Here is a 27,869-nt window from a genome sequence, read left to right as displayed (position 1 = left end):
AGATGCTGGCATGAATTTTTATCAAATCAACATTTCAAAGAGCAACTGTTACCCATCTGATGGTTTAAAAACTATAATTTTTGTATTTTCAATTTTCACATTCATATCAGAATTCCTTTAGTGAATTGCGTATATTGTTATTACAATTTCAATTGTCATTATACTATTTTTTTCTCTGATTCTTAATAATTAGGGTGTAAGATTACAATTTCAAACAATTATCATAATTTCTAGACAGTTTTCGTTTATCATGGGAGGAAAGTGGAATATTTGGTTGTGACTGAGAGTATCCTTTTTTCAAATTTCACTGGAAATATTGCTCCTTTAATAATAAAAAGAGGAATAGAAGATACTTTTTTATATTTGAACATTCTGTTACCTCTTTTTTCATTCTTTATCACTGCTGATGTAATGAATTTTTTTTTTTCTAAATTAAGATATGCCTGAAGTCTTTAACAAGCGATTATTTTGTGTTAAAATATCAACATAATTTTTACAGACTCTAGAAAACTAGGTAGATAGCATAGTGCAGTTTAAAATCAATACCAAGTTAGAATAGATTTTCAAGAATTCTCATTTCAAACGGCAGGCACCAATTTATCCATCTCCCCTTACCAATGACCACGGCTGTGATCAATGGCAGTGCTCGTTGATGTCGACAACGATGGCCTTCTTCCAACCGAAGACAAAGTAACCGGTACCGGCGCCCAGGACGACAGCGATGCAGAGATAGCCATTGTAGGTCATGAAGATAAGCATGAGGAAATAGCTGAGGGTAACCTGAACTATGTGAAGGAGGGTTTGGATGACATGTCCCCAGCTCAGAATGCGGGCTCTAAGAGAAAGTCAGTTGCAAAAGATGATTACCATAGCATAGTAGTACATACTAACATGCATGAAACTCTAGGTGCCCAATGTGCACTGTCCCATAAGCCGCCATGGCTTGCATCACCTTGGCAGCGAACACTTGTTAAACCCTTTCCACGCGTACTTCGCACCAATCCACACTCGGTGCCGTGCGATCTTCGCATTTTACACTCCAACAAACAATCCAGTATTTTCCTTCCCTAAAAATAATTAATCACAGGGGAGTTTATGGCCCAGCACACAAAGAGTTAATATATGGAAGCTATCTTTCCCAAAGCTACATGCAACATGGATGGCCTCACTCCCAAATTCCCAAACCCAGGGATGGGCATGTGCCTCATGAAATTCTGAAATGGGGTCTAAGGAACTGACTAAAAAAGTAGGGAAAAGCATGGGGTCTTGGGAACAAAAATATACACCGCATGGTGTGAAAAACAGGGTCCACGAAACGGGATCGTGGCACTGTAAGTATAGTGCTGTGCATGCATGTAGTGGCTACTAGTTACCGGTATATGTATGGACTTGTGAAGCCGTACATCCATCCTCTCGCAATGCAGTGCTTGCGCGTGACAAGTTTGGCAGGGCTGGGGAAATGAGATGTCTCGTAACAGGGCTCTTGTGAGCGGGGCTGTATGGCTTCTGAATTGAAGTTTTGTCATTCAGAGTATCTACAGAACTGAAAATTAGGTCTGAAAAAGGGGGTCATCAAAGCGGTATGTCCCTATACCATCAATATATGTGAGTGCTCCCCCCCCCCACGGGCCAAGTTCTAGCCCCCTCAGTTAGGGAATTTGAAAGTCAGGAACTCTACGCTAGCTTTGGGGAAAGAATACTTCCATTAAAATCAAACCTGGACAATTACTTAAAGTGCTACAACATTTTACCTGAACATTTCAAAGGAAATTGTTTCACAGCCAAATTGTAGAGGTTTTATAGTTTCTTTGTTATCATGTAAGATATGATTGGAATACTTGGGTTTTCAAGACTGCAAAACTTTTGTTTTTCTTCTGAACTTTTCAACAAACTTTAGTCCTTTACTATTTTGGTTTCTGAGTCAGTCACTCAAGGAATGATTTCTATTACCAGGGCCCCGTCTTAAATAGATTTGCGATTGATCAGATCGATCGCAACTATAGACGGCCAGCGATGTCAACATCTATTATGCATGGTTGTTCAAAATACTTTCTAACTTTGATGTATATTCATGCATTAATCATTGTCTTGAAAATTCATTGTGCTTCTCTTTGTTTACAAAGGACATTGTGCGCATTCCCTGTAGACAAAAATTATGACACTGATGGAAGTACGATTGATTGGATCAATCGTAACTCTTTGCAAGACGGGGCCCTGGTGGTGGGCGTTCCATAAAGCTATTTGTAAGTTATGAATGGCTTTACACATGAATGATGAACCTTTCTTATACTAATTGATATATCCCTACATAGCTGACTTAGCACCTGAGAACATGTCCCAGTTGTATGTCAACTCGAGCGTAACTTCATGAACAGCTTTATGAAACACCCACCAGGGCAAATAATTGTCTTTACTATCTATTGATACTAGTTCCTTGATAATCTGACAAGAAAAACCCATACAATAGAGAGAAAAGGAAAAGGGAGTGATTTTGGACCTGGCTCTATTGTTTTGAGGACAAGCTCTTCATTCACGAAAGAAAAGCCCTATGACTAACAGTTCCAAACAATGAACACAACTTCCTGGGTTTTGTCCCACAAAAAGCTTTCATTGATTTTCACTCTCTCTTTCAGGCCTTCCACCCATATTATTAAGCTACCCCATGAGGAAGTACATGTCCTGATCGTTTGTTTTCACTTGCAAAGTGCTCTGAAAATGAATGAAGGATGGAGGCCCTACGTGTACATAGAATACTGGTAGGTATTGGTGAACTCCCTGGATGTATATCAGTAGATAATTATAAGCTAATTGTGACATCATATAAGAAAACAACAACAAAACCCTGTGTGCTTCTTTATCAATCCTTCAACTGTGCTTCATCCATCTTCACCAATGGTGACTATTCCATTGTAGGAGGTGGGCCGGGCCGTACTAAACCCAATAATGGAATTTATATAAAGGTAAAACCGACGAACAATGTCCATGACATTACAATTAAAATATCGCTGAACTTGTTCAGGGGTTCGATTCAGGGAATACTTGCCAAGAGTATCGTTTTGTTTCAGATACTTGCTAAGGGTAGGGTTTCACACGCCAATACTTGTTATGGGGTGCATTTACAGAATATGGAAAATACTTGTTTAGGGTACTTTTTGAGACCCCATGGTCGCGCATGCTATCCACTCGTCAATGGAAGTGCCCCCCCCCCCCGGACCTGGATCGAGAAGGCGACGGGATAATCGGTTGACTACTGAATTCTGTCACCCACATATGCTATGTATAGGGACCATCCGATTTCCAACATGCAACAGGAATTAAGGGGCCGATTGCACGAAAGCGTCTTTGCAAGGACCGTCTTTTGTGTCGCCATCTTTTATGATGGGCCATGTGAAACGCATTTTAAATAAATCATCTGCATACATATTTCATTCGTTTGTTGAAATAAACGAAATATTTGTTCATAAAATGATGTGATATATCATGAAATTGTATAAAATTTGATTGAAAAGCAAGCTAGCGAATCTTATTCTTTATCATAAATTTAAAAAACACCCCGCTTATAGCATATCATAAAAGATGGGCGACACGAAAGACGGTCCTTGAAAAGACCCTTTCGTGCAATCGGCCCCTGAATTCCGACTGAAATAACCATAGGATTTGTATAGGGACCATCCAGTTCCAGTTTTCAGTGGGTAAACCTGTTGACTATTAAAATTCTGTAATCCCGTAGGATGTGTACAGAGCCCAACCCAGTTCCAGCAGACATCAGGGTGTTACAGGCAAAGGTCGGTAGATACTTACTCTCCTGCGCTGTGGGTTTCTGTCAAGAATGTCTCACTGCCCTTGGAAATCTGTTGCGAATGGTATCGGACATTGACCACGGAGCGACGGAGGAGCAGCTCACGGCCGACCTTTAACCCCTCATAGAACATAGCCATGAAGAACACGGCAATGCATGACCCAACAAGACCTGTGCATAGCGATATAAGAGAATGGGGAAGGGGGTTAAACCAATTATGTAATGATAAAAGCTAAGACTCTAAAAAGAATGTTGTGCAGAATAACCACATTCTTGATTTGGCCCAACATTTTTGTTTAAACCTATTAAGGGATCAGACCCCCAAAATTGACACACATACATGTATGCACAAGTATTGTGCCTAGATGAGATATAAGGGCATTCTTAACCTCTATAATATATGTTATTACATATTACTCACAGAAGGAAATAATAGTCACTGATTTTTTAAAAGTTTTTTACATGAGAATGGGATGGAATATTGATTGATTTCTATAAATTAACTGACACATTATAACTTATATTTCTACCTTTGACGTCAAGTCTCAATAAATAAGGGGGTAATTGACACATTTTAAAAATCTTTTTGTATAAACTAGGTCAAGAGATGTGAATAAAAATATGGTAGGTCCCTACCACTGCTTTATGACAATGAACACTTAATATTTTTATACTGGTACTAATTTGGATTTAATTTCCATGTTTCAATAATATTTATGCCATATTGTGCAGTCTTGAGGAAAGCCTGGCTCACACCTTTGCGTTTGAATTTGTGCATCGCTAGCAAATCGAAAAAACAATAGAAAGCGTTCAATACATACTACGCAGCACAATATTTGGTCGGTATTAAATTGACCTCCTATTAGTTTGTTTCATTTCGTTGTGTTGACTTTGGCTGTGTTTAGTCTTCAAACTCAAGCCCGAAATGCAACGGTGAGAGCCAGGCTTAAAAGGATGCACCGTGCCCCCCCCCACCACATCGGTGATCTCATCATGAAATATGATATATGGACTACAGAAACATAAATATATCAATGTTCACATGCATCCCTATATACATGAAGGTGCATTCAAACCGTTCTGATCAAGAAAATACAGATGACACTGACTCACCCCCAACACTGTCCACGGACCACTCCTCAAAAAGGATTGTCACCTTCGTTGAGAGATAAAAGGTCATCTGCATCATCTGTAGGAGAAACAAAACAAGATGATTTTGTAAAAATAAAAATTGGCACAAAAAATTCAGAAACAGAGCCATCGGGATATGAGGCGATAGAAAATTGTCTCGGGCGCAGAGCAGTCTCTTTATTAAAAGAATTTTTATATTAGCTGTGAAGCTTGGATACTGAGGTTTTGAGAAAGGTGATATAGTTATACTTGTACAGGTAGGCAGCTGGTCAGAAAAGGAGGGGCAACCGAAGAATACATGAAAGGAGCAAGCTGCGGAGAGTAGGCTGGTTGCGTTGAGGCCTTGAATAGGGCAAGGGAGGAGGGTAATGGCGATCTCTGTCAATGCAACATCAATCTGGCCATCCCCTAATTCGGGGACTTAAAGGACAAGTCCACCCCAACAAAAATTTGATTTGAAAAAAGGAAAAAATCCAAAAAGCAAAACACTGGAAATTTCACTACAATCGGATGTAAAATAAGAAAGTTATGACAATTTAAAGTTTCGCTTATTTTTCACAAAACAGTGATATGCACGACTAGGTGAGACAGTCAATGATGTCCATCACTCACTATTTCTTTTGTTTTTATTGTTTGAATTATACAATATTTCATTTTTATTGATTTGATAATAAGGACCAACTTGACTGAACCATATAATATTAATAAACAATGCTAATTCGACATGTTCAGGGAGGAATTAATCATTGTATCACTTGACAAGGAGAAAATTAGAATATTTCATATAATAAAATACAAAAGAAACAGTGAGTGATGTCATCAGTTCCCTCATTTGCATACCAGCCAGGATGTGAAAAAACTGTTTTGTGAAATTAAGCAAAAATTTAAAATGCCATAACTTTCTTATTTTTTTCATCCGATTTCGAATAAATTTTCAGTGTTATGCTTTTTGGATTTTTCTCTTTTTATTCAAATCAACTTTTTGTTGGGTTGGACTTGCCCTTTAAATGGATTTGAAACCTGAGTGACTGACTATTGTGATTACACTGCTCTGTGGATAAAAGTTCATTGCCCTTTTCATCAAATGATAAAGAACAGCTCGGAGGTATTTTTGAAAAAAAAATTGGTGAAAAAGTTTCAGAGATGGCTCAAAATTGCAAATATGTTGGTGAAAAAGTTTCAGAGATGACTCAAAATTGCAAAAATGTTTTTTGTCCAGAGTCCAGGAGGAAACTGCCATTCTGATTCACCAATCTTCGACAAAGACTTCTTGGCTGCTCTCTGTTATGAATCACATTTGACAATACATTTTCTATGTTCTTGAAAGCGTTCTGCATCTCCCTAGTGACATTGTTTTGCAAAGTGAGAGAAATACAAAATTTGTTATACCATGTGCATGGTGTGGTCAGTTGGATGTCCATCATGAGGATGTGTCATTCCGGTCATATCTGTCGGGTGGTGATGACCGGTCATTTCATGGGTCATTTCGCCAGGCATCGTGTGATGACCGTGCCCTCCGGTCATCATCTCATCAGTTGTCTGGATAAAAATGAACAAAATATTACACGATACAATGTTTACATGATTTCATGTCTTTGGACAACAATACTTTGGTGTGCACACCACACATAAAGGACTTCATGGGTCATTCTACCTACAATTGTCATTGGCGAAAACTACATGTAGGAAGTAAAGGGCTCCCCAAGACTTTCCCCTCATTCATTGTTATGAGTATTCACCATGGCAACGCACTACCTGATCCATTTCCAAAAATGTTTCTTGTACATCATCATGCCATGACCAATTCGCATGCCAAACTACCATATCTTTTGCGCACTGGATGAACGGAGGAAGTACATGAAGTTGGCTCAATTTTTTTTACATCTGTTGCCATGATATGCCATTACCATGGTAACACAGTATCTGAAATACACATTGAAAAATAAGTGCAACTGGTGAAAATGAAAAAGTAGTTTTAGTGATTCATTGCGATTATGTTTCTTTTAGAGCAGGGTTATAAAAAAGACAATTGCTGTCAAAATAGATCTTATGCTGGAAAAAAAATTCTATGAAAATCTACATGTAGGTTATTCCATTTTTATACACACACACAAAAGTAATCTTAATTAAATTACAAATTATGTTTTTGTTGTTTCTTTGATGCTAAACTCAATATACTCCATTGAAAAAATATGAAACTTAACCAACCCAACCCCAATGAAATCAAATTTACATGCATACATATATTTTTTCCCAAATCATTTCTACTTCATAAACCATGAAAGCCAATTTCCTTTATTGCAAAAAAGGGGGTTTATTTACAAATTATAAAAATACGATTAAGATTGATCATGGCACTTGATAGGCCAATTTACATTTTATGTTGTTTTGCTTACTTCTCTCTGACCCATAGTCGCTTTATACATTGTACAATTTATCTATTTCCAATGTAACTTTGTGCTTTTCAATCAGCTCAGTTTGTGATCCTGCAAAATTCCAAAGTTTGTATCTATAGGGTTTAAGCTATTTCCTGCAGTTGTCAATGGGTAAAATTTACATTTCCCCCCAAAAGTGTAAATGAGTCTAAATCTTTAGTACTTCTGTGTTGACCTTCTGTGCATCAATAAAAAGCCATTATGATGGTGTAATAGAACTGTCATTGTGTCCGTTTTAGCCAAAATCTTTCCTCTTGTTTTGTTTTATCTGTGCTTCCTGCTTCCTCCTACTACACATTTACACTGTGCATCACACAGTGGGCTTATACATGTACATGTTTATGGATCAATTATTTTGTTCATGTACGAACATGCCCATTTTACTTGTACATATGTGTTCGCACTAAATTTTACACTCCAGTGTGGAGTTCAAACTTGGACCATGATATGGAAAGAAAATGGTTTAAAAATGCCACTCCTGGCAGAGCAATTCACACAATTTTCCTATAAACAATGATTCTTATTCTACATATATACAAAAGCTTTATTTAATTGAAGTTACATGTACACGTAGGCCTAGGCCTATTTTGTACACTTACATGTACACACAATCTTTCTTCAAAGTTAATTTTAGTTTACCGAATCTTGGCACAATCACCTTTAAAATTTCATTCCAAGAAATCTCAATCATAAAGGAGCAAGTTCAGGATGGATCAGCGAATATTAACATTTTTAACATCTTAGAATGTGATGGCTGTGATCAAACAGGGGTCACTCTTAGTCCGCTGGGCAAACCCTTCCCTCGAGTTAAGGGTCTGAATGTTCAGCCTACTCATGCCTTGTGTACTGAAGGCTCTCTCTTTTGTATGTGCTAGTCTTTGCATGGAGTCACACTTGTTGATCAAAGTTCCAATCAGGGTCTGTGCCTGCAGACTAGGTGACTCAAGTATCAGCCATCATGTACCTGAGACATTCTTCTCTATCAATTCTTACCATGGAGGTAGAAATGATATTTCATTGTATCAACTCCATTCCATGGGACTAACTACGTACAGTACAATAAAATGAACACGAAGTTAGTTTGAGCCAACTGCACCCTGTTAAACTACTTTCTCACAAGGGCACAGATCAACAAGTTCATTTCCAGATGTACATGTAGGCATAAGCGATCAGTGAGTGTTCATGTGCGGCATGGTAGAAAAGATACCATGCAATCGCAACTTGCGTGTTTTTATACTTCTGTATGTGTTTATCTGCCAACTTTTGTACTGTGCACAGAATACATGTTGAGGGAGCCACATTTCAACCCAATGATGTAGATGACTCACAAATTTTTCACATCATTAATTAGTACAAGTCTTTCACAGAAAGATCTGTAGTGTACTGTAAGGAGAATGATATTATTGTACCAAGAAGCTAGGCATTGTCACAAGTGTAAATTTCTTTATAGATTATCCGGGGGGGGGGGGGGGGGGTGTTGACACAAAATATGACATTTTCAAAAATAGTGAGTGAGCAAAGCAAGCCTGGAGTAAATTAACCAACCTGACTATGAGACAAAAAACAAATTTCTAATTGAATGGATGGATCTGGTGCAACTTGAGTTGGAAATTTGCAAATATTAGCAAAACAAACAATTTGTCTTGAAATTTTGGAATGGAAGGAGGGCAAGAGCCCCTACCTTTGCCTGTTGCATACAGCTACATGGATACTTCTAAACGCATAATACTACTAATAATATAGGTATATTTACCCAGGGAAGCCATTTCAGTTCTGAAAACTATTCTCCCAGTGGGCCCTGCTATTATTATTACCCCTGCTTTAGCTGGGCTGCCTAGGTACTCAAAGCATTCCAGGAATTTCTTCCTACTGGGTACTAATTCACCTCACCTGGGTTAAATGCAGCACAGTGTGGATAAATTTCTTGCTGAAGGAAATTACGCCATGGCTGGGATTTGAACCCATGACCCTCTGTTTCAAAGTCAGAAGACTAATCTACTGGGCCACAATGGTTTGGAAAACCATCTCACAATATAGTTTTCAAGATTGCTTTGTCATGTTAAACTGGTTTTAGCATGAGGACACGATTGTTCTTTAGGAAGCGATCTTCGCACATTTTGAGCGCGCTACTCCACACAATGTGTGTAGAATGTCTACGTTGTGGTTTCGAATTTTGCACGAAACATGTTACCCCACTGAGAGCATTCCCATAGCAATGAGACCAGTTTACTTGAAGTGGTTTAAAAACCACTTTGGGTTGATCAGGTGAGTAAAGTAGCAAAACAACTTTCCAAACTGGTTTCCAGTAACTATGTTTCATAAGTATAATGAGAATAGGGTCTGAATATGCATGTAATACAATTCAATCCATCTATTGTTTATCATAATAAAACAATTGTAGTTTATTGGCATAGAAATCTGTATTCTACATTTGCATTGTAAATGGATGTAGGTCTAATTAATTACAATGCAACTAGTACAAAATACACATGTATTATAGTGATAACATGCCAAGATTACAATAAAAAAGTTCGCATTATGTTATCTGGCCACCTTTTTTTTTGGGGGGGGGGTCAATATCAACAGATGTGGAGGTTATTCATGTTGGCTCAGGTTGTGTAGGTGTATGTATCCTTTGTATCCTTGTATCCATGACCCTCTGTTTCAAAGTCAGAAGACTAATCTACTGGGCCACAATGGTTTGGAAAACCATCTCACAATATAGTTTTCAAGATTGCTTTGTCATGTTAAACTGGTTTTAGCATGAGGACACGATTGTTCTTTAGGAAGCGATCTTCGCACATTTTGAGCTTGCTACTCCACACAATGTGTATGGAATGTCTACGTTGTGGTTTCGAATTTTGCACGAAACATGTTACCCCACTGAGAGCATTCCCATAGCAATGAGACCAGTTTACTTGAAGTGGTTTAAAAACCACTTTGGGTTGATCAGGTGAGTAAAGTAGCAAAACAACTTTCCAAACTGGTTTCCAGTAAACTAGGTTTCATATAATGAGGATACGGTCTGAATATGCATGTACTGCATTATACAATTCAATCCATCTATTGTTTATCATAATAAAACAATTGTAGTTTATTGGCATAGAAATCTGTATTCTACATTTGCATTGTAAATGGATGTAGGTCTAATTAATTACAATGCAACTAGTACAAAATACACATGTATTATAGTGATAACATGCCAAGATTACAATAAAAAAGTTCGCATTATGTTATCTGGCCACCTTTTTTTTTGGGGGGGGGGTCATTATCAACAGGTGTGGAGGTTATTCATGTTGGCTCAGGTTGTGTAGGTGTATGTATCCTTTGTATCCTTCAGTAGAATGGAATAAAAACATCCGGTCGAACAGATGTCAACTTACTTTTTGAGTCATCAAGTCTCATGGATGTTTTGTACTAAAAGCAGTATAACAGAAGAGGTAATCATTCAGCTGTACAGGTCTATGGTTTGTGGAAAGTGGTCTGACTTTGTAGTCTATAATAAAGCAGCGGAAAAGTGTACTGATACAAGCATTTATTTCAATATATACCAGACTTGTCTCCAGACCAACTTTTTTATTTAATCGTCAAGAGGGGCTGTCAACAAAGTAATGTTCTGCACGATAATACCATGGAGCTATAGCTCCATGATAGTACAAGAGAGCCTGGTTTAAACAAGCAGGCCAAAAGTACAATTACTGTACAGGCACAGAGCTTACATTTCTGCTGACTCTGAAACTGACATTTTTAACACCAATTGATCCTCTTTTATTTAATTTTTAATTTATTCATTAATTCCTTGCTATTAGCGGTCACTAAATAGAGTATGTGTGTATGTAGATGATGTAAACTACTCAGACGAAATCAAACTGCGAATTGATCTAAAAATAATTTTTCTCCCCAAACATCTGAGAAGCAAACGGGTCAAAGTTCAAGCAAAATCAGACACATCAAATACAGGGGAAAGTCCATCCAGACTTTTAGAAGCAAAAAAAAAACAGAAAAAAATATAAAATTAAAGATGATTTTGCAAAAACCAAAATTGGGAATTTCACAATTAATTTTTACAGATTTCAATTTGTGACATCACATACATGTACATGTAAACAGGTTTCCCAAAATGGACAAATTAAAATTAATTTTACTTTTGTATTTAATGAAATATCAAATCGTTTAGAACTATTTCAGCTCCCTTAATCTGCGTCATGAATATCAGAACGTCTATAAATTGATCCAGACTACATGTACATGTATATCATAATAATAACAGGGTTGCATGCTTGCTTGTTTGCTAAGTCACATAACTGCTTTGCAAATCTAAGACAAACAAGACAAAACACTTTCATTTAATAATCAACTTTCATCCAACCTTCTGGAAAAAAAATTCTCCCACTTTTCTGATTTTATTATAAACCAACTTGGCACAAAGGGGAGTTTTTTTTTATTTAATATCATTGTAATACCCAACCCATATCATAAATGTAGCAATTTTAAATTTGCTGATGGGGGATTTAATTGTGGCAACCATTATATTTGGAAGATGTCTGAGATTTGTTTCAATGTCTGTCACATTTTTATAGAGCTTTGTTACTACCCCAATGGGAAGGCATGTAGAAAGAAACCACTGTTAATTATGTACTGTCAAGTCATAAAAGTTGCTTATTGATGACTTAGTTCTTTTCATTATTTTTTTTCTCATTTTGAAACGGAGTGGATTATCGTTATTGATTTCGATTCAGATTTAATATTGTCACAACCTAAAGATTATTGAAACCAAATTCAGTTTCAAAAGAGCACATTTGAAATCAAATCAATGTACCATAGAAATATCAATGGGAAATCTAATTAGATTTTAATGGAAAAATTTGTAATCATTCATAGTGGAACATGAAGCTGAAAAAGTACTTATTACTCTTTTATTGATAAAAGCATCAAAACATAAAAATAAATAATAAAAGACATACATTTGTAAATGTCAATTTACATGTACATGTACAAGGACGATATTGGCTCTAGAAAAGCTTTGATATAAGTTCAATAATGAAATATACTAGAGTACCATGAATCATTTTGATCTTACAGTGCAGGTACCACTGAATATTTCTTCATCCACAAATTAAGGAAAATTGGAATTTCACCTTAGCGAAAAAGCAACACCCTTTCTTGTTTATGTTTGTATGTCTTTATTGTTTCTTTATAATCATTTGAACACTTTTTGTATCTTCAACTCAAGTTATAATTATTTGAATTAGATCCTACAACTTTCAGCCCATTGCTCCTCTTTTTTGGAGGGGGTGTTCCACTTAGCTCTAGAGTAGATCAAGACACAAATAGTTTTTGAAAAATCTGTTGAATAACTATTTTTCCAGACAAACAAACAATGGGATATACTAACGAGTTCAAAAGGTCTTCATTCTCCTAATGTAAACACAGAGACAATAGCATATCCTCATTGAAACTTGATTGGAGATAACAATGTCTAAAGCATGCATATAACAGAATTCACAATGCCAGGTACAAGTTTGTACATGTAAAGTACACACATGAATCATGAGATACATGTAACTTATGTAAGTCACATTTTAGAACAAATTTACAAAGGAAGGATTGTTAGAATACATGAGCAAAAGAACTTAGAGGAATGTGGTTAAGTCTAAAAACAGATACATTATCTCAATGTACATTGTACGATCTAGAGCTTGCTATATAAAGCTTCTAAACTTTTGTTAGAAATTTTTAACAAAAAAAACCCCACCCCTTTAAACATGTTTTTGGGTCACTCTTGAGTACAGCAATATATTTGACTGCCCCTTTCCCGGGGGGGGGGGGGGGGGGGGTGGGTCATGAGAAGTCATTAATTTCAAGACATGAAACCGATCCAACAATAATCAGCGATATTTTGAATGATAATTAACTAGCCCTGTGCACAAATACAAAGTTATTCAATGCGGTCTCAAAATCCAATAGTAATGCTGGATCATAACTGACAGCGCCCATGTTCATTTGATTAACAGAGGTAATCATAAACAGCTAATTTTGAGAAAAGGTTGTCAAATACATGTAGTTCTAAACAATGACAGCTTGAGATCACAAGACAGTTGGAAGTACTTTGGAATCACGGCAAGCTTTCCTTCCTGTCTACTGATTTTCAATGCCACATAAACATGGATACGAGAATGCTAAATTTAGTTTGGTATAAAAATGAAATACGACAGGCTGTAACAAGAGCATATGATACAATGTATGCTTACATCTTGAAATATGACTTCCGTACATCAATTTCAGTGGTGCTGAATGCTTGCTCATGTCATGCAAATGTTGGGTTAGCCCTGTTTTCTACAGGGCCAACTACTATTTGAACAGGACTGTGGTGGGGCTAGCTAGCCAATTAAATTTAACCAGTGTCAGAATACGGGCTAATCCAGTGATATCTAAACCGTTGGGCAATTGAACACCTCCCATAGCTCCATCTACAGTGGGATTACATTACATGATTAAAGGACAAGTCTTTTCCAACAAAAATATTATTTCATAAATAGATAAAAAAAAGAGAAATCCAACAAGGATAACACTGGAAATTTCATCAAAATCAGATGTAAAATAATTAAGAAAGTTATGACATTGTAAAGTTTTGCTTAATTTCACAAAACAGTTACCGGTATATGCACATCTTGGTCGGTATGCAAATGAGGAGACCGATGAAGTCATCCACTCACTTTTCATTTGTATTTCATTACCGTATATGAAATATGAAAATATTCTAATTTTTCCTGAATTAGCATTGTTTTATGAATATTACTTTATTCATTTATACTATATGGTTCAGTCAAGTTGATCCTTATTGTGAAATATGTGAAGAAATGAAATATTCAAACAATATAAAACAAAATGTCAAAACTTCCTTATTTTACATCATACTTTATGAAGTTTTCAGCATTATGCTACTGTAGTTTGATTTTTCTATGGGTGTGTTTATGCTTCCATTGCGAGGACAGAATCAGCGTTTTAAAAACGTTGATTCCAAACGCCGATCGTAAACGTAGTTCTGGGAGTGCTGTTTATGCTTAACTTTTCAGAGGCGAAATCACGTTTTGAAACAGCGTTTAAATGAAAGTAAGCATGGACACAACCGTGTTTTCGACTTACCACGTTTGGAAACGCTGATTCTGGCCTGAAAAGTGGAAGCATAAACACGGCCTATATTTATTCAAATCAACATTTTTCTGGGGTGGACAGAACCTGCCACTGAACTACTATAGAGCACTTTTATTGTGTTTTATCAGATTTATCCCGTACATCACTTTTGACCTGTGACATCTGTTAAACATCTTGCTCTCCAATAATCAGAACAATACTTGAAAGGTACAAGTTGACCCCAGGTTTACTGGAAATTCAAATTTATTTATCACTATCAGGGATTCTGGTGCGTATGCAGTGTGATTCTACACATGCAGGCTAAATGATTTCCTTATATAAAATAAGTTATAGTATTATATACATGTTTAAAACGCATATTGCTCACATACCACCATACCTGTAAATGTATGCAAGCCTTTACATTTTTGTACTACATGTAGATATACACCAACATACATGAACAGCAGGGGCGGATCCAGGATTTTTCAAAAGGGGGGCAAATTTTTAAGAGTTTGTATCACCATAAAGGCATTAAGAAAGATCAGAAAGAGACATTTTGGGGGTATTTTATTTAGTCCATTAAAGGCAAAGTTGTTCACATAGTGCCATCACACATCTTTGTTGCATTGCAAATGGAAGGATCTCCATAGCATTGATTAGTGAACCCAATATTTATATGCTCATAACTTTCTCATTATTATACATGTATGTCTGATTTTTCTCCAACTTTCTTTGTTGTTCTTCTTTGATTTTTCTGTTTCCATGCAAGCCCACTTGTTTTAAAGGTTTCATTTCCCTTTAAGAACAAATCAATATACAAAAATGTATACAATTCTGCTATGTGTAGGCCTACATGTGCATTCATTTTCGTACATAGAGTTTAGTTTAAAAAAAAAATGGTTCTGGATATTTACATGACAGTGTTTCGCAACAGGAATAACAGGGATGGCAGGGAGCAGAGACGACTGCCTAAATCTCCATTATAATAATTGACATATGTACCTTGACACAAATACTTGTCCTATTAAACACAAAAAATCTTGTACAAAAATACATCAAGGGCCAAATATCCATGTGATCAGGAAAAAAATATACATGCAGCTAAAAGTGCAAGGCCCTTTTCATGTTTGCTTTAAGTCTAGTTGTCAGTCTGTTCATGTACATTGCATTTTCAAAATCATTTACAAATGGACATTTACTATACAGGCAATATAGATGGTTCCATGACATTTGCTCCGGCGACAATTGCTCCGCTCTAACTTCCACACGCTATAAATGGAATGACCAACTTAAACCCTAGGTTTAACACTACACTGTCTACATCTATACATGCACCCTACTCTAAACCTAATCCTAAACCTACAACCTAGACAAAATTATTAAGCCCGGAGCAATTGTCGCAGGAGCAACTGTTGTGTCACCCTATAGATACATGTAGGCCCCACAGTCTTGGAAATTTTTGTGCTCTTTTTAAATTTTATTTTAATGGTTTTAAAATCGAAATATGCCCTACATGTATAAAAGAGTGGCTTTCCTCTAGAAATATTTGGAAAAACAATGCCACAGTACAAAATGTACATACATACATGTAGGGTAATATACACATATAATTTGGCAGACAAGAGGGCATGTAAGGTCTAATATTATTAGCATTAATTAATATTTTTTGTATCATTATTCATTATTTCATCTATTAATCTCATATTTGTTATTATTATCATTTATTGACAAGTACATGTGCAGGGTTGAATTGATTGACCAAGTAATAAAAATTGATTTTTTTTTTTTTTTTACACTGTACATGTAATTAATTCAAGGTACATGTAAAATGCATAATTTACAATCCAAGTACATGTAGTTTCCAATCAAATGACTGTAAATGAAATATGATTCCAGCCTAGTCTGCGGGCACAGACCCTGATTGGAACTTTGATCAAGAAGTGTGCCTGAGCCACGCAAAGACACACACCTTGTGAGAGGGCCTTCTGTACACAAGGCATGAGTAGGCTGCACATTCAGAACCCTAAACTCGAGTGAAGGGTTTGCCCAGCAGACTAATTCCAGCTCGATGTCAGGTCTTTTTCCAAGCAATAATTCATGTACACACATGTGTAACATGGTAATCCAGTTTGTGATTGTGTTTTTAGCTAGTAATAGATATCATATCATTTGGCAAAGTTGAGTTAATGTACAATTTCATCAATAAGATACCTTGGTATTACAATATTTCTCATGAAATCAGTTACTGCAACTACTTTCACTTCTTATTGAAGAAGAGACTTTGTTTACATCCAAAAGTGCATTTAATATGCACCAACTAATGGAATGTCAACATTAGAAATGTATCTTGGGTCAGGCAACCATTATTGAAAAAATTTGAATTTTTGGTAGCTTGATCCGGGCAACCAAATAGTTTGTGTTTTTGCTTTCCCAATTTTCCCCACACTAGACCTCTTCTACATTTAACCTCTTTTTTTTCTTTCTTTATTCTTTCTATTTTTCCTTCCTTCTTCTCTTTTTCCTTTCTCTTTTTGCTTTTTTTCTGTATCTTAGCTTTTATCCTGATGTATTGTCACTTTTAGCAACAGGACTACTTCTTCTTCTCCTACGTTCGCTATTTTTTTTCTTGATGCTCAATAAAATTCTAATTCCTTGACAAAGGGCTGTGCCCAAACATTTCACAAATTCAATCGCAAGTCTTTGTTTGCTACTTTGTTTTTTGTGTTTTTTTTTCTTTTTGCTCACAATCTTTCTTATAAATTTTTTAAAACCAAAACTGATGCAGAAAACCTTATTTTTAAATAGCTGACAACAAGAATCACAGACAAACTTAAACTAACATTGTTAATGGCAGTAGATTTTGTTACAATAAATCTTCATCATTAATGTTTTATCTAAATTCTTATTTAGATTCTAATGTTTTATTTTTTCCAGGCAACCAAAATGGTCTTGTGCCACCATCCAAAAAAAAACTTTTTAATGGTTGATGTTGGTTGAATTTAATTTATAACTTAATAATTTCAGACAGATTCCACTGGTTTGATTTTGCTGTATCCAGTGTACACTGAGCCAGGTGTTACGTTTTGACCTACTACTACTACTACTACAACAAAGATTGGTAGAGGCCAAGGGATATAGTGTGACTAAGGAGCAAGCTATCAAAGCCTGGTACAATCGACGGATGAAAATGGCACAGAACTGGAAACCTAACTCCTGGGATCCATAGCACTCTTCCAGAATCTTGGGTGAAGGTATGGTAATAGGCGGGCAGGTTCGTTTATCCAGAATAAAACTCAACTAGATATTCTCTGCCACTTGTTCACTGCAACCGCCTTGCCTATGGTGAGTCTTCATGCAAATCTTCAAAATATCTTCAATATATTTTAACTCGACCAAAAAAGTGGTAGGGGTGTGCCACGGGCAAGCTTATTGTAAAAAGGAGGGTCCTTGGAACGGGCTTTGGAACTACAAATGTTGTGAAAACGGGGGTCCTTGGCAAGCCTTGAAATAAGCACCTGTGAGCCGGGGGCAATTTTTTTTTTAATTGCCCCCGGCTCACGGGCTTTTTACAGGAACCGGGGGCAATTTTCTGGAACCAGGGGCAATTTTAAAAAATATGTATATAACGGTGAACCACACCACAAATTTGTTTATAGTAAGCGCAGCTCCTGCAATTTTTTAATTAGTACATGAATAGCATTATGCTAAGTATTAGGCTTATACAAACATTTAAGAAATCAGATTTAAATGTTTAAGTGTTTTGACACCCTCACTCCACATCCCCTTTACAACCACACACACATGGGCTTATTTATTTTTCGTCTTTAATGAACCATGATCAATGAACCCCCCCAAAAAAAAATCTGAATAAATGAATAAAATAAAAAAAATTAAAAAAGAGAGAGATGGAGAAAGATAGAATTCAGATCAAATAATAAATTTAGAAAAAAAAAAAAAAAAGTTTTTTTTTATGGTTTGAATCATGGGAGTGGGTGAGCAGAGCTACCAAGTCTCACGCATTGTGCGTGAGACTCACGCATTCAGGGTCCGTCTCACGATCTCACGCATAGCACCCATTTTTCTCACGCATCGGGACCCGACAGAAAAAAAAGAGAAAAAGTAGCATTATTCGCCAGATTATACGACTGGCCGACCGCTTTCGCGTCTAGCCCGGCACGCGAGACGAATCGAGAGTGCAGTCAGTGCACAGCTAGTACGTGATACGATGAATAGCGTGCGTGCATCCGAGTTTTGAAGCCCATTTCTCATGCGCGCGCGCAACGCGCGCGCGCCTTTTTCGCAACGTACGAGTGTAAGTACTGGCCGCGCGCGCACAGAGACGTCGAGTCATGAAAATCTCACGCATAACATTTTTTTGAACTTGGCATCTCTGGGTGAGTGTTTGTGTGTGATTGTGGCCGTGAGGTGCACTTGGATTGCATTAAATTATGTTAAAGAAATTAAGAAACGAAATCGATAAATAAATCAGTCAAATTCCAGCACATAGCCACAGGCTATGTACAGGTATTTTAGGTTCACGTACCTTAAGTTTTTCACAAGTTATTTGAAAACGCAGATCTCCACAGAAAATGCCTTTCATTCTGGGAGAGTCTGAATTCGGTGAAAATGTATTCATTAATAACTTAAATATTCATCACAATGAAGAAATCATAAAGTTTTTTGACAGTTTTCAAAAATTAACATGAAATCTAAACTCTATCTCAAACGGAAAATCACCATCACTTAGGCCATTACTGATAGAATTCTCACCCAGAGCTCTGGCAGACAACATGAGCTCAAAACTGGCTTGCTAACACCACACTCAAGTGCACGCGGCGTCCTCCTATTTTTTTTTTAGATGGAGCCTTGTTTGATTATTCATTGTCTGATATTTACCCCTCTCCAGGAAAGAAATTAAAAAGCTACAATTCACAACTATAAGTTATTTTGGATTATTAAGGCTCCGTTTTGACAAGCAAGGTCGGCGACTGTGAGGATAAAAGACTTACACATCGTATGTGCTGTGAACAGGGATTTATCTCCTGTGCAATTCGAATTACTATATCACAGAATTGTGATATCCCAACTGGAAATGTGTGCATTAGAAATTGCACATGGTGAAGTATAGAAAACCGCTACCGGAAGAACGCGCGCACATGTATTACAGGAAAAAAAAAGACGGACGTAGCTCACTTTTTATGGTACAGGAAAAAAGACGCACTTGGCAATTTTAAACTGTGTTTATCGTAAATTGAAAGTTATTTGATTTTGGCTTTACAGATATTTAAATTACATGTATGATATGGCTTCACTGCTCACTCACGGCGGGCGCAATTACCTGGAAAATATTTGCGCCCGGTTGTCAAAATTTTGATGATTTTGGGGCTTCATGGGCGCAATTGATGGCGTTATGAGCGCGAATTTGCGCTCAGCGCCCGCTTATTTCAAGGCTTGGTCCTTGGAACGGATCGCCAGCGAGTGAGTACGTGGGTATGCATCCCTATGGAACGGGCATGCGTGCATGATGCAGCTAGCGCGGCCTCCGCCGGGTGCGCTCGCGCAGAGGCGATGGTCGGACATCGCTCTGCAGTCGCTCATTGTAGCAGATCAATGCGACCGGAAAAGCGTAACAAAAAATATGCGAAGCTTTGGAGCGGATTTTTTCTTTCTTTATTCTCGATAAGAAAAAAATGCTATGCCTTGGAGCAGCTTTCTTTGTTCTTTTTCTCAATAAGACGAAAATGATTTGCCTTGGAACGGAAATTTGAGTGTAAAAATGGGGGTCCCCTCCGCGGCACATACCCACTAGGCCTATGCATTATATACTGAGCGCCCCCCCCCCCGGGGGTGGGTCTCGACAATCTTTTATTTTTTTTGGGGGGGTTGCATATGCCATGGCATGGAACTCTTTCCGGGGGATTTTGCATTGTTAACCCCCTTATGGTGGCTGCATGATAGCGTGCCGTCTGTGCACGAGGAGAAATACAAAAATAAAAATGTTAAACAAGTGGAATGCCTCTGGCCGTCTCACCTGCATCACGCGGTTCAATATAGCAGCAGTGCTGACTTTGAAAACTACTCTAACTCGCACAAGATGTTCAGTGATACATGGTTACTCTTTATGTCCACTTTTTATGAACTCGACCAATAAACTTACAGAGATACGGTATGATGGTTATTCAACAAAAAAACCCAACATGGTCAAAGTTCATTGACCTTACATGACCTTTGACCTTGATCATGTGACTTGAACTCGCACAGGATGTTCAGTGATACTTGATTACTCTTAAGTCCAAGATTCAGATCCATAAACTTTCAAAGTTATGATGGTAATTCAACAGATACACCCAATTCGGCCAAAGTTCTTTGACCTTTGACCTTGGTCATGTGACCTGAAATGCGCACAGGCAGTAGAGGCGCACGGCCAATATTGGAGACTGTCTCCAATGTGGGAGATTATCTCCTATATCAGAGACTTTTGTGAAGAAGAATTTGGGTATCCAATTTCAGAGACAGTCTCCAGTTTTGGAGACCAATTTCCTTTGTTTACATTTGCGGCAAAAGGATTATACACCTATCAATTGTAAGACGCACCCCTCGACCCCGGGGATGGTGCGTCACTTGTCAGATGTGAGTCGGATTTTCATGTACCATGACGCACCTGTGTGTCTCGACTGTGACGGACCTTTTCTTACGATGACTGTGCCTGGACGAAAAAATATGACGCACCAGTGCTGGATTTTGACTGACCATCGACTGTCTCTATGACGCACTCCGTCAAGTAAATCTCCGCGGGCACGAACGTGCCGCTGTACTGTACGTACCGTACATCTCTCGCGAAGGAACCTTGCAAAGTACTATGGAATAATACCCATTCAGGGGGCGAATGCACGAGAGGGTCTTTGAAAGGACTGTCTTTGGTATCGCATTTTAATCATGAACTACCGTATTTGCCGGCGTCTACAGTATAGGCAGCACTATTTTTTGATGAGAAAAAGAAGCAAAGTCGGGGTGCGGCCTGTACGTGACGATAGTCAAAAGCCGTGTCCCGCGAACGCTGAATACCGTGATGTTGCCAGTACTAGGTCCGAGCTGAATAAAATCCCCAAATGGCACTCGAAAAATCCCCAAATTGGAACCTAAATCCCCAAATTATTTAAATCACAATAATTTATGAAAAAGTGAGGATATTTATCATGGTTATTGCCCCAAATTAGTTGATGTGTTCATACAACACACAGCAGATTTTTTTCTTTTTTTTTAGGTTTCGATTCAAAGTAGATTGGCAACCCCACCATTTACCGCATATTTTCAACCCATGAAGTTCAATGTAAAATGAATTCATCGGTTGAAATGCGGATGATCTACATATTTTAGCATAAGAGAGTGATATATCTCATGTATTTTAGCATCATATTACTGAAAAATAACGAATCGGTGCTTTTCATCAAAACCTTCAAAAATCCCCTAAACTTCATGAAAAATCCCCAAATTTCTTTTAATCCCAAATAATTTTTTTCATCCCCAAAGGCTTCTCAAAATCCCCAAATATTGAAAATTTGGGGATGGAGATCCCCAGATGGCAACACTGAATACGTGGTCAAAACAGCACGTATGCGTACGTTTGGGACTACAGTGACGCTTCCATTGTAATGGTAGTTAAAACAGCGCGTTTATAGGATGAAATAGTAAAAAGCATGACTTAACTAAGAAAACATTTCAGTACCGGTACGTGATAACTTACTTTTCAAATTAAATTCTATTTAGGTCTAAATTTGTTTCCATATAACGTAGCAGAGCTCAGAGACCGTGCAACTCAAGCGATCTGACTCTGTCTGGGGGTCTGGGGCCGGCATTCCCCGGCAATAGCATGTGTAATAGTACGTTTGCAATATGTATTGGTAGACTTTATATGACAACAACCCATCTAATTGAAATGAATGTCATTACTATTTATGAAATTATGTGGAACATTGATTTAACATGTTATCATTTTTATCTTCCTTGCAGGAGCCAGGAAGATTAGCAGCACCTCGCTCTACATTTTTAAATTTATTTTTACATCGTCATCGATCGTAATGGAAAATAAAATGAAAATATTTACCTTTTGATCTTTTCTTTTGTTTTGCATCTCCAAGTCTCATCGGCCAATAAATAATAATAAAAACCTACCTTGCGATGTGTGCTGTGGTCTGCTGCGGGAAATGGCGGTAGTGGTGATGATTGGCTGGTTGGTTGTGAATACAAATATTTTGGATGAATTATGTGATGATAATGCAAATGGTGACAATAATGATATTGTGTCAACGAATTGCCATAAAATGATAATTAAAGTTACAACATTGAGATGAGTGATTTAGATTTTTACTGGTTAGGCATTATGGATTATTATGATGGCGACGAGGATGATGATGATAGAGCACGTTTATGTTGACAATAGTAAATGATGATAGTACACGATTTTTTTTGCGACGATAAAGATGACACGGTGATACACGAAGTTTGCATGCAATTTAATATTCTATTGCAGGTGGAAAAATAGCGTAAGTATTAAAAAGAATCATGCCGCCTTCAATATTTTCCCGCTGAAAGAGACCGAGGGAACATGACAAGGTATGTCAATTACAATTGCTTTGTGCGTGAATTAATAACGGTCTTTTTCAAGGCCACGTAAACTTCCAAGAAAGAATCAGTGTTCATCTCCGGGGGGGGCACTTCCATTCATGAGTTGATACCATGCGCGACCATGGGGTTTCGAAAAGCACCCTAAACACCGTAATTTCCATATTCTGAAAATGCACCCCTTAACAAGTATTGGCGTGTGAAACCCTACCCTTAACAAGTATTGGAAACAAACGATATTCCCTGAAATGAACCCTTAAACAATTAAGTACAGGAATGTTTTATTGATACGGGTTCTTTGGTCGTCGGCTTTACCTAATGTACGACCCCACCTCCTACACCTCGCGCAAATCAGACTCTAAACACGAAGTGTTGGGGCAAAAAGGACATCCTTTACAAAGCATTTTAATTTTGTTTTATCATCCCCGCAAATTCGACCCTAAACACGTATTTTTCCTAGCGAAATAAATACCCTTTTTCCTTATTTTTGTGTTTTTGACACCCTTATCATGTTACGTACGTAACGTGCCCTATCGTGAAAAAGACATCCTTTTTACGTTTTTTTTTGGTCGCGCATGGTATCCACTCGTCAATGTAAGTGGCCCCCCGGGGTTCATCTTTTTTATTCATAGGCGGGGGGCAGGTCCCCAAAAAAATTGAGATGGGGGACGATCCCCCTAAATTTTTAGTTGATAACTTTTTTTTGCTTGTCAATTTTGTTTCCTGCATCCCCCTCATCTAAATTCTGGTGGATCCCCCTAAAATGTCTCTTGTCCTCCCCCCCTAAAATTTAGGTTGATGACCTTTTTTTTTTGCTTGTGAAATTATTTTACTTACATTTGTCCATCACTAAGGTAGACCCCCTCTAATTCTTTGGGCTTCCGCCGCCAATGTCTTTATTTCACTTGGTCTTTACCTCTCTCTCACTCGTTATTTATTCAATTCAATTCTGGTTTTATTGTGAAAATGGTACATGACAAAAGTCCGAAGACTCATATTATCATATTTACAAAGTAAAGATGTACATGTATATTATTAAAAGATTACATCACAATTCTAGTGCTTGACAAATAATCAACAAATAAAGCCAGAGAAAATAATTTGGACAATCTCAAAAAAAGATTATTGATTGAAATTATAACATTGTAAAACTATCATCGTCAAAATCACATCAGCAAAGTTGCAATTATTAAAAACATATATAAATTAAGTTACACTTTTAAAATATATTTAAAACAAGAAAAATATGATATAAAAAATTGTAAATAGCAAGACAAATTAAATAATATATAAGTCCTATAAAAATATAAACCAAATCAATGTTGTGAATAATTGCAATTTCCAATTAGTTTGAGCCTTGTATGACAGTCATAAAACAAAAGCGAAATAAATACGATGTTACAATAAATTGGTATGAACTTCTGGAATTAACCATGTGATATGCTGTAGATAGTACACCACCAGTCACAATCCCTTGACCACCCGTTTACCATGTTTACCTGCCTAAACCAGAGAACAGCTGACAGGCAAATAGGTAGTCAAAGAAATGTGACTGGTACAGTATATGCTTTATAGTAAAAAATAAATAAATAAATGAACCAAAAAATCATTGAAGTTGGGCAGAATTACATATCGAATAGTACATGTAGGTGGAACTCAAGTAAGTAAAAAAAAGAACATTGGAATAAAAAGGTGACAAACATAAAATAAAATCAATAAGATTAAAGATAAACAAAGTGGAGTACAAAAAGTGTTACAGTTGCTAAAAAATAAAGCTGCATATAAAATTACATTATATTACAGAGTTCAACAATTGCACAAAGTGGGGGATTGGCGACTGTTGGTATCTTTTTGTTCTAGTCCGAGGAATCTCAAGATGATGTGCATTTCTTATGGAAAGACCAGTTCTAACCCTACGTGTTTCAGGCAAGAAGTGGTGATGTCGTTTCGATTTTAGCAACGAGCGTGCAAATCCTTCAAGAAGTTCACTCCGTCTGTCTTTAAGAGATGACACATTCATTTGTAGAAGTTGAATGTATGTCAAGACATTTGGCCAGGCAATGATACGCAGAGCCCTCTTCTGAACCCACTCAATGCTAGCGGATTGTTGGCAGGTAATGCTAAATGCCCAAACGGGCACGGCAAACTCAATCAATGGCATGTCAGTACATCTTGTAGATTATTTATCTCATGTGACATCACAGACTTCAATAAAAAAAAAACATTGAAACACTGCCCGTGCTTGCGTATTTATTTAAAGGACAAGTCCACCACCCAAAAAACTTTGATTTGAATAAAAAGAGAAAAATTCAACAAGCATAACACTGAAAATTTCATCAAAATCGGATGTAAAATAAGAAAGTTAATATGACATTTCAAAGTTTCGCTTCATTTCACAAAAAAGTTATATGAACAGCCAGCTACATCCAAATGAGAGAGTCCATGATGTTATTCACTCACTATTTCTTTTGTTTTTTTATTGTTTGAAATATGAAATATTTTTATTTTCTCGTCATTGTCATGTGAAATGAAGTTTCATTCCTCCCCGAACACGTGGAATTCCATTATTTTAACATTTTGTGTTTCAGGCAAGGAAGTCCTAATCGTCAAATTCGTAAAAATTGAAATATTGTATAATTCAAACAATACAAAACAAAAGAAATAATGAGTGAGTGACATCATCAACTCTCTCATTTGGATGTAACTGGCTCGTTCATATAACTGTTTTGTTAAAAATAAGCGAAACTTTGAAATGTCATAACTTTCTTATTTTACATCCAATTTTGATGGAATCTTCAGCATTGTGCTTGTCTGATTTTTCTCTATTGATTCAAATCAACATTTTCTGAGGTGGACTTGACCTTCAACTTTATTTGTACGAAAAGAAGACGTTAATTGAAAGAAATAAAATATATTCGCCGAGCTTGTTTACCGTCGCAGCGCTTGTTTATCTCCGCCAGTCTTGTTTACCTCCGCAGCGCTTGTTTACCTCCGCAGCTCTTGTTTTCATCCGCAGCGCTTGATTACCTCGATCGGCCGTTTCTTCACGTCGATGGTGGATTATTTTCCTTGCGTCGCCTTCCGAAAAAGATGAAACAGTAAGAGGAATTACAGCATGCGTGTTTATTATTTCCCATTCCGCGGCGATTGTTGAACAATTTTCCAACCAAGATTTTTTCCGACTTCGCCGGGAATTCTGTCATGCATTTTTTTTTCAAAGATGATTCGCAAAATGGGGGTGGGGCCTTTACACCGGCAAATACGGTATTAAGCAACGGTTTTTGTTCACCAACAAATGAATAAAATATGTTGGCAGGCATTAAAAAAAAAACCAATGTCCTACGGCGCATCATAAATCCGCAACACGAAAGACGTCCTTTGCAAAGAACACCCCCCCAAGAAAATCAGTTTTTGATCTGAGAGGAACGACGTACGAGACGCGCGCTGCAAGAAAAACTTGTTTTTCATCCTAAGCCATCGTGCGGGCTTGCGGGCTGGATATATAAAAATGGATCTAAAGAAAAGTGAAATAACTTCTTATGCAAGGTGACAGAAAATTCAAGACAAGATTTTAATCCAAGGATGAGCATCCCGATGAGCATGCAGGGTTTAAATACAAACGCCCGACGACGTGAGTAAAGTGCGCGGACATCAGAGCCGTTCGTACCATGCTGAGGCTTTATGACGCACCCCGGTAAAATGACTGACTATGACGCACCTATTCTCCATGCTCTGACTGACCAATTGCCTCCATGACGGTACCCTGAGTCACTAATTTGTTGGTAAATGACCCACCCATGACGCACCATTCCCGGGGGTCGAGGGGTGCGTCTTACAATTGATAGGTGTATTACCTTGGCGGCAAATGAAAATGTGATACGCAGATTCCTCATGAAAAATTACCCCTTTTCACCGTCTACTTTAAAAATTCACTGTCTACTTTTGTTTTGATAAGGATTTTTGTTGTCAATCACACACAAAACAAATGGGCTTCTGACCTCAGTGAGACAAAATTTTGGGTGGAAAAAAATCTTGCTTTTGTTGGTGTTGTTTCTTTTGTCCTTTTGCAAAGCAAGTCTCCAATGTGGGAGATTCATTGTCTCCCCTAGGCTATTGCCTCTACTGACAGGATGTTCAGTGATACTTGATTACTCTAATGTCCAAGTTAAACGAACTAGACCAATAAACTTTCAAAGTTATGATGGTAGTTCAACAGATACCCCCAATTTGGTCAAAGTTCATTGACCCTAAATGACCTTTGACATTAATGTTTCATGAATAAGATCCATAAACTTTCAAAGTGATGTCATTTCAAAAACTTAACCTCAGGTTAAGATTTGATGTTGACGCCGCCGCCGCCGTCGGAAAAGCGGCGCCTATAGTCTCACTCTGCTATGTAGGTGAGACAAAAACTCCTCGAAACAGACGGTTGCCAGCTGTCTAAAAAACAAGAAGGAAGGAGTCACGCAAAAACACACACATGGGACCACGCACAGATCAATCAACACAGACTGACAGAGACTACACACAGCAAAATTAAAATATGCTACAAGTATAATAATACAACCATGATGCCTCATCATCTTACCATGTTCATATCCATTATTCCTGTCACGTAATAACGAATGGTCTGTTCTGAAATACACAACCAAACCCAAGCAGGCTAAAAAGTCACCGACCGAATACGATTATGAGTTTACGACGGGACTGAATGGTACGTCCATCCACTATAATTTTTCATCACG

At 37.4% G+C, this 27,869-nt stretch overlaps 1 protein-coding gene across 2 annotated transcripts; it reads right to left on the bottom strand.

The window, feature by feature from the left end:
• Positions 1-179: 179 nt before the first annotated feature.
• On the bottom strand, positions 180-27,869 carry LOC121429193 (high affinity copper uptake protein 1-like). 2 transcript variants are annotated; one of them, XM_041626139.1, is made up of 5 exons: positions 27,713-27,869; positions 6,320-6,469; positions 4,913-4,988; positions 3,802-3,970; positions 180-835 (listed from the first exon to the last, which is right to left on the bottom strand). In XM_041626139.1, the coding sequence occupies exons 1-5, from the start codon at positions 27,725-27,727 to the stop codon at positions 634-636; spliced, it is 612 nt and encodes a 203-aa protein (XP_041482073.1). In that variant the 5' UTR covers positions 27,728-27,869; the 3' UTR covers positions 180-633. The 2 variants fall into 2 exon arrangements, with proteins under 2 accessions (XP_041482073.1, XP_041482074.1); XM_041626140.1 differs by lacking the exon at positions 27,713-27,869 and adding an exon at positions 10,749-10,775.

Source organism: Lytechinus variegatus, chromosome 15, assembly GCF_018143015.1.
Source record: "Lytechinus variegatus isolate NC3 chromosome 15, Lvar_3.0, whole genome shotgun sequence".
Lineage (NCBI taxonomy): Eukaryota > Metazoa > Echinodermata > Echinoidea > Temnopleuroida > Toxopneustidae > Lytechinus > Lytechinus variegatus.
The sequence above is the reverse complement of the archived record's forward strand: the minus strand, read 5'-3'. Positions and strand labels throughout refer to the sequence as shown.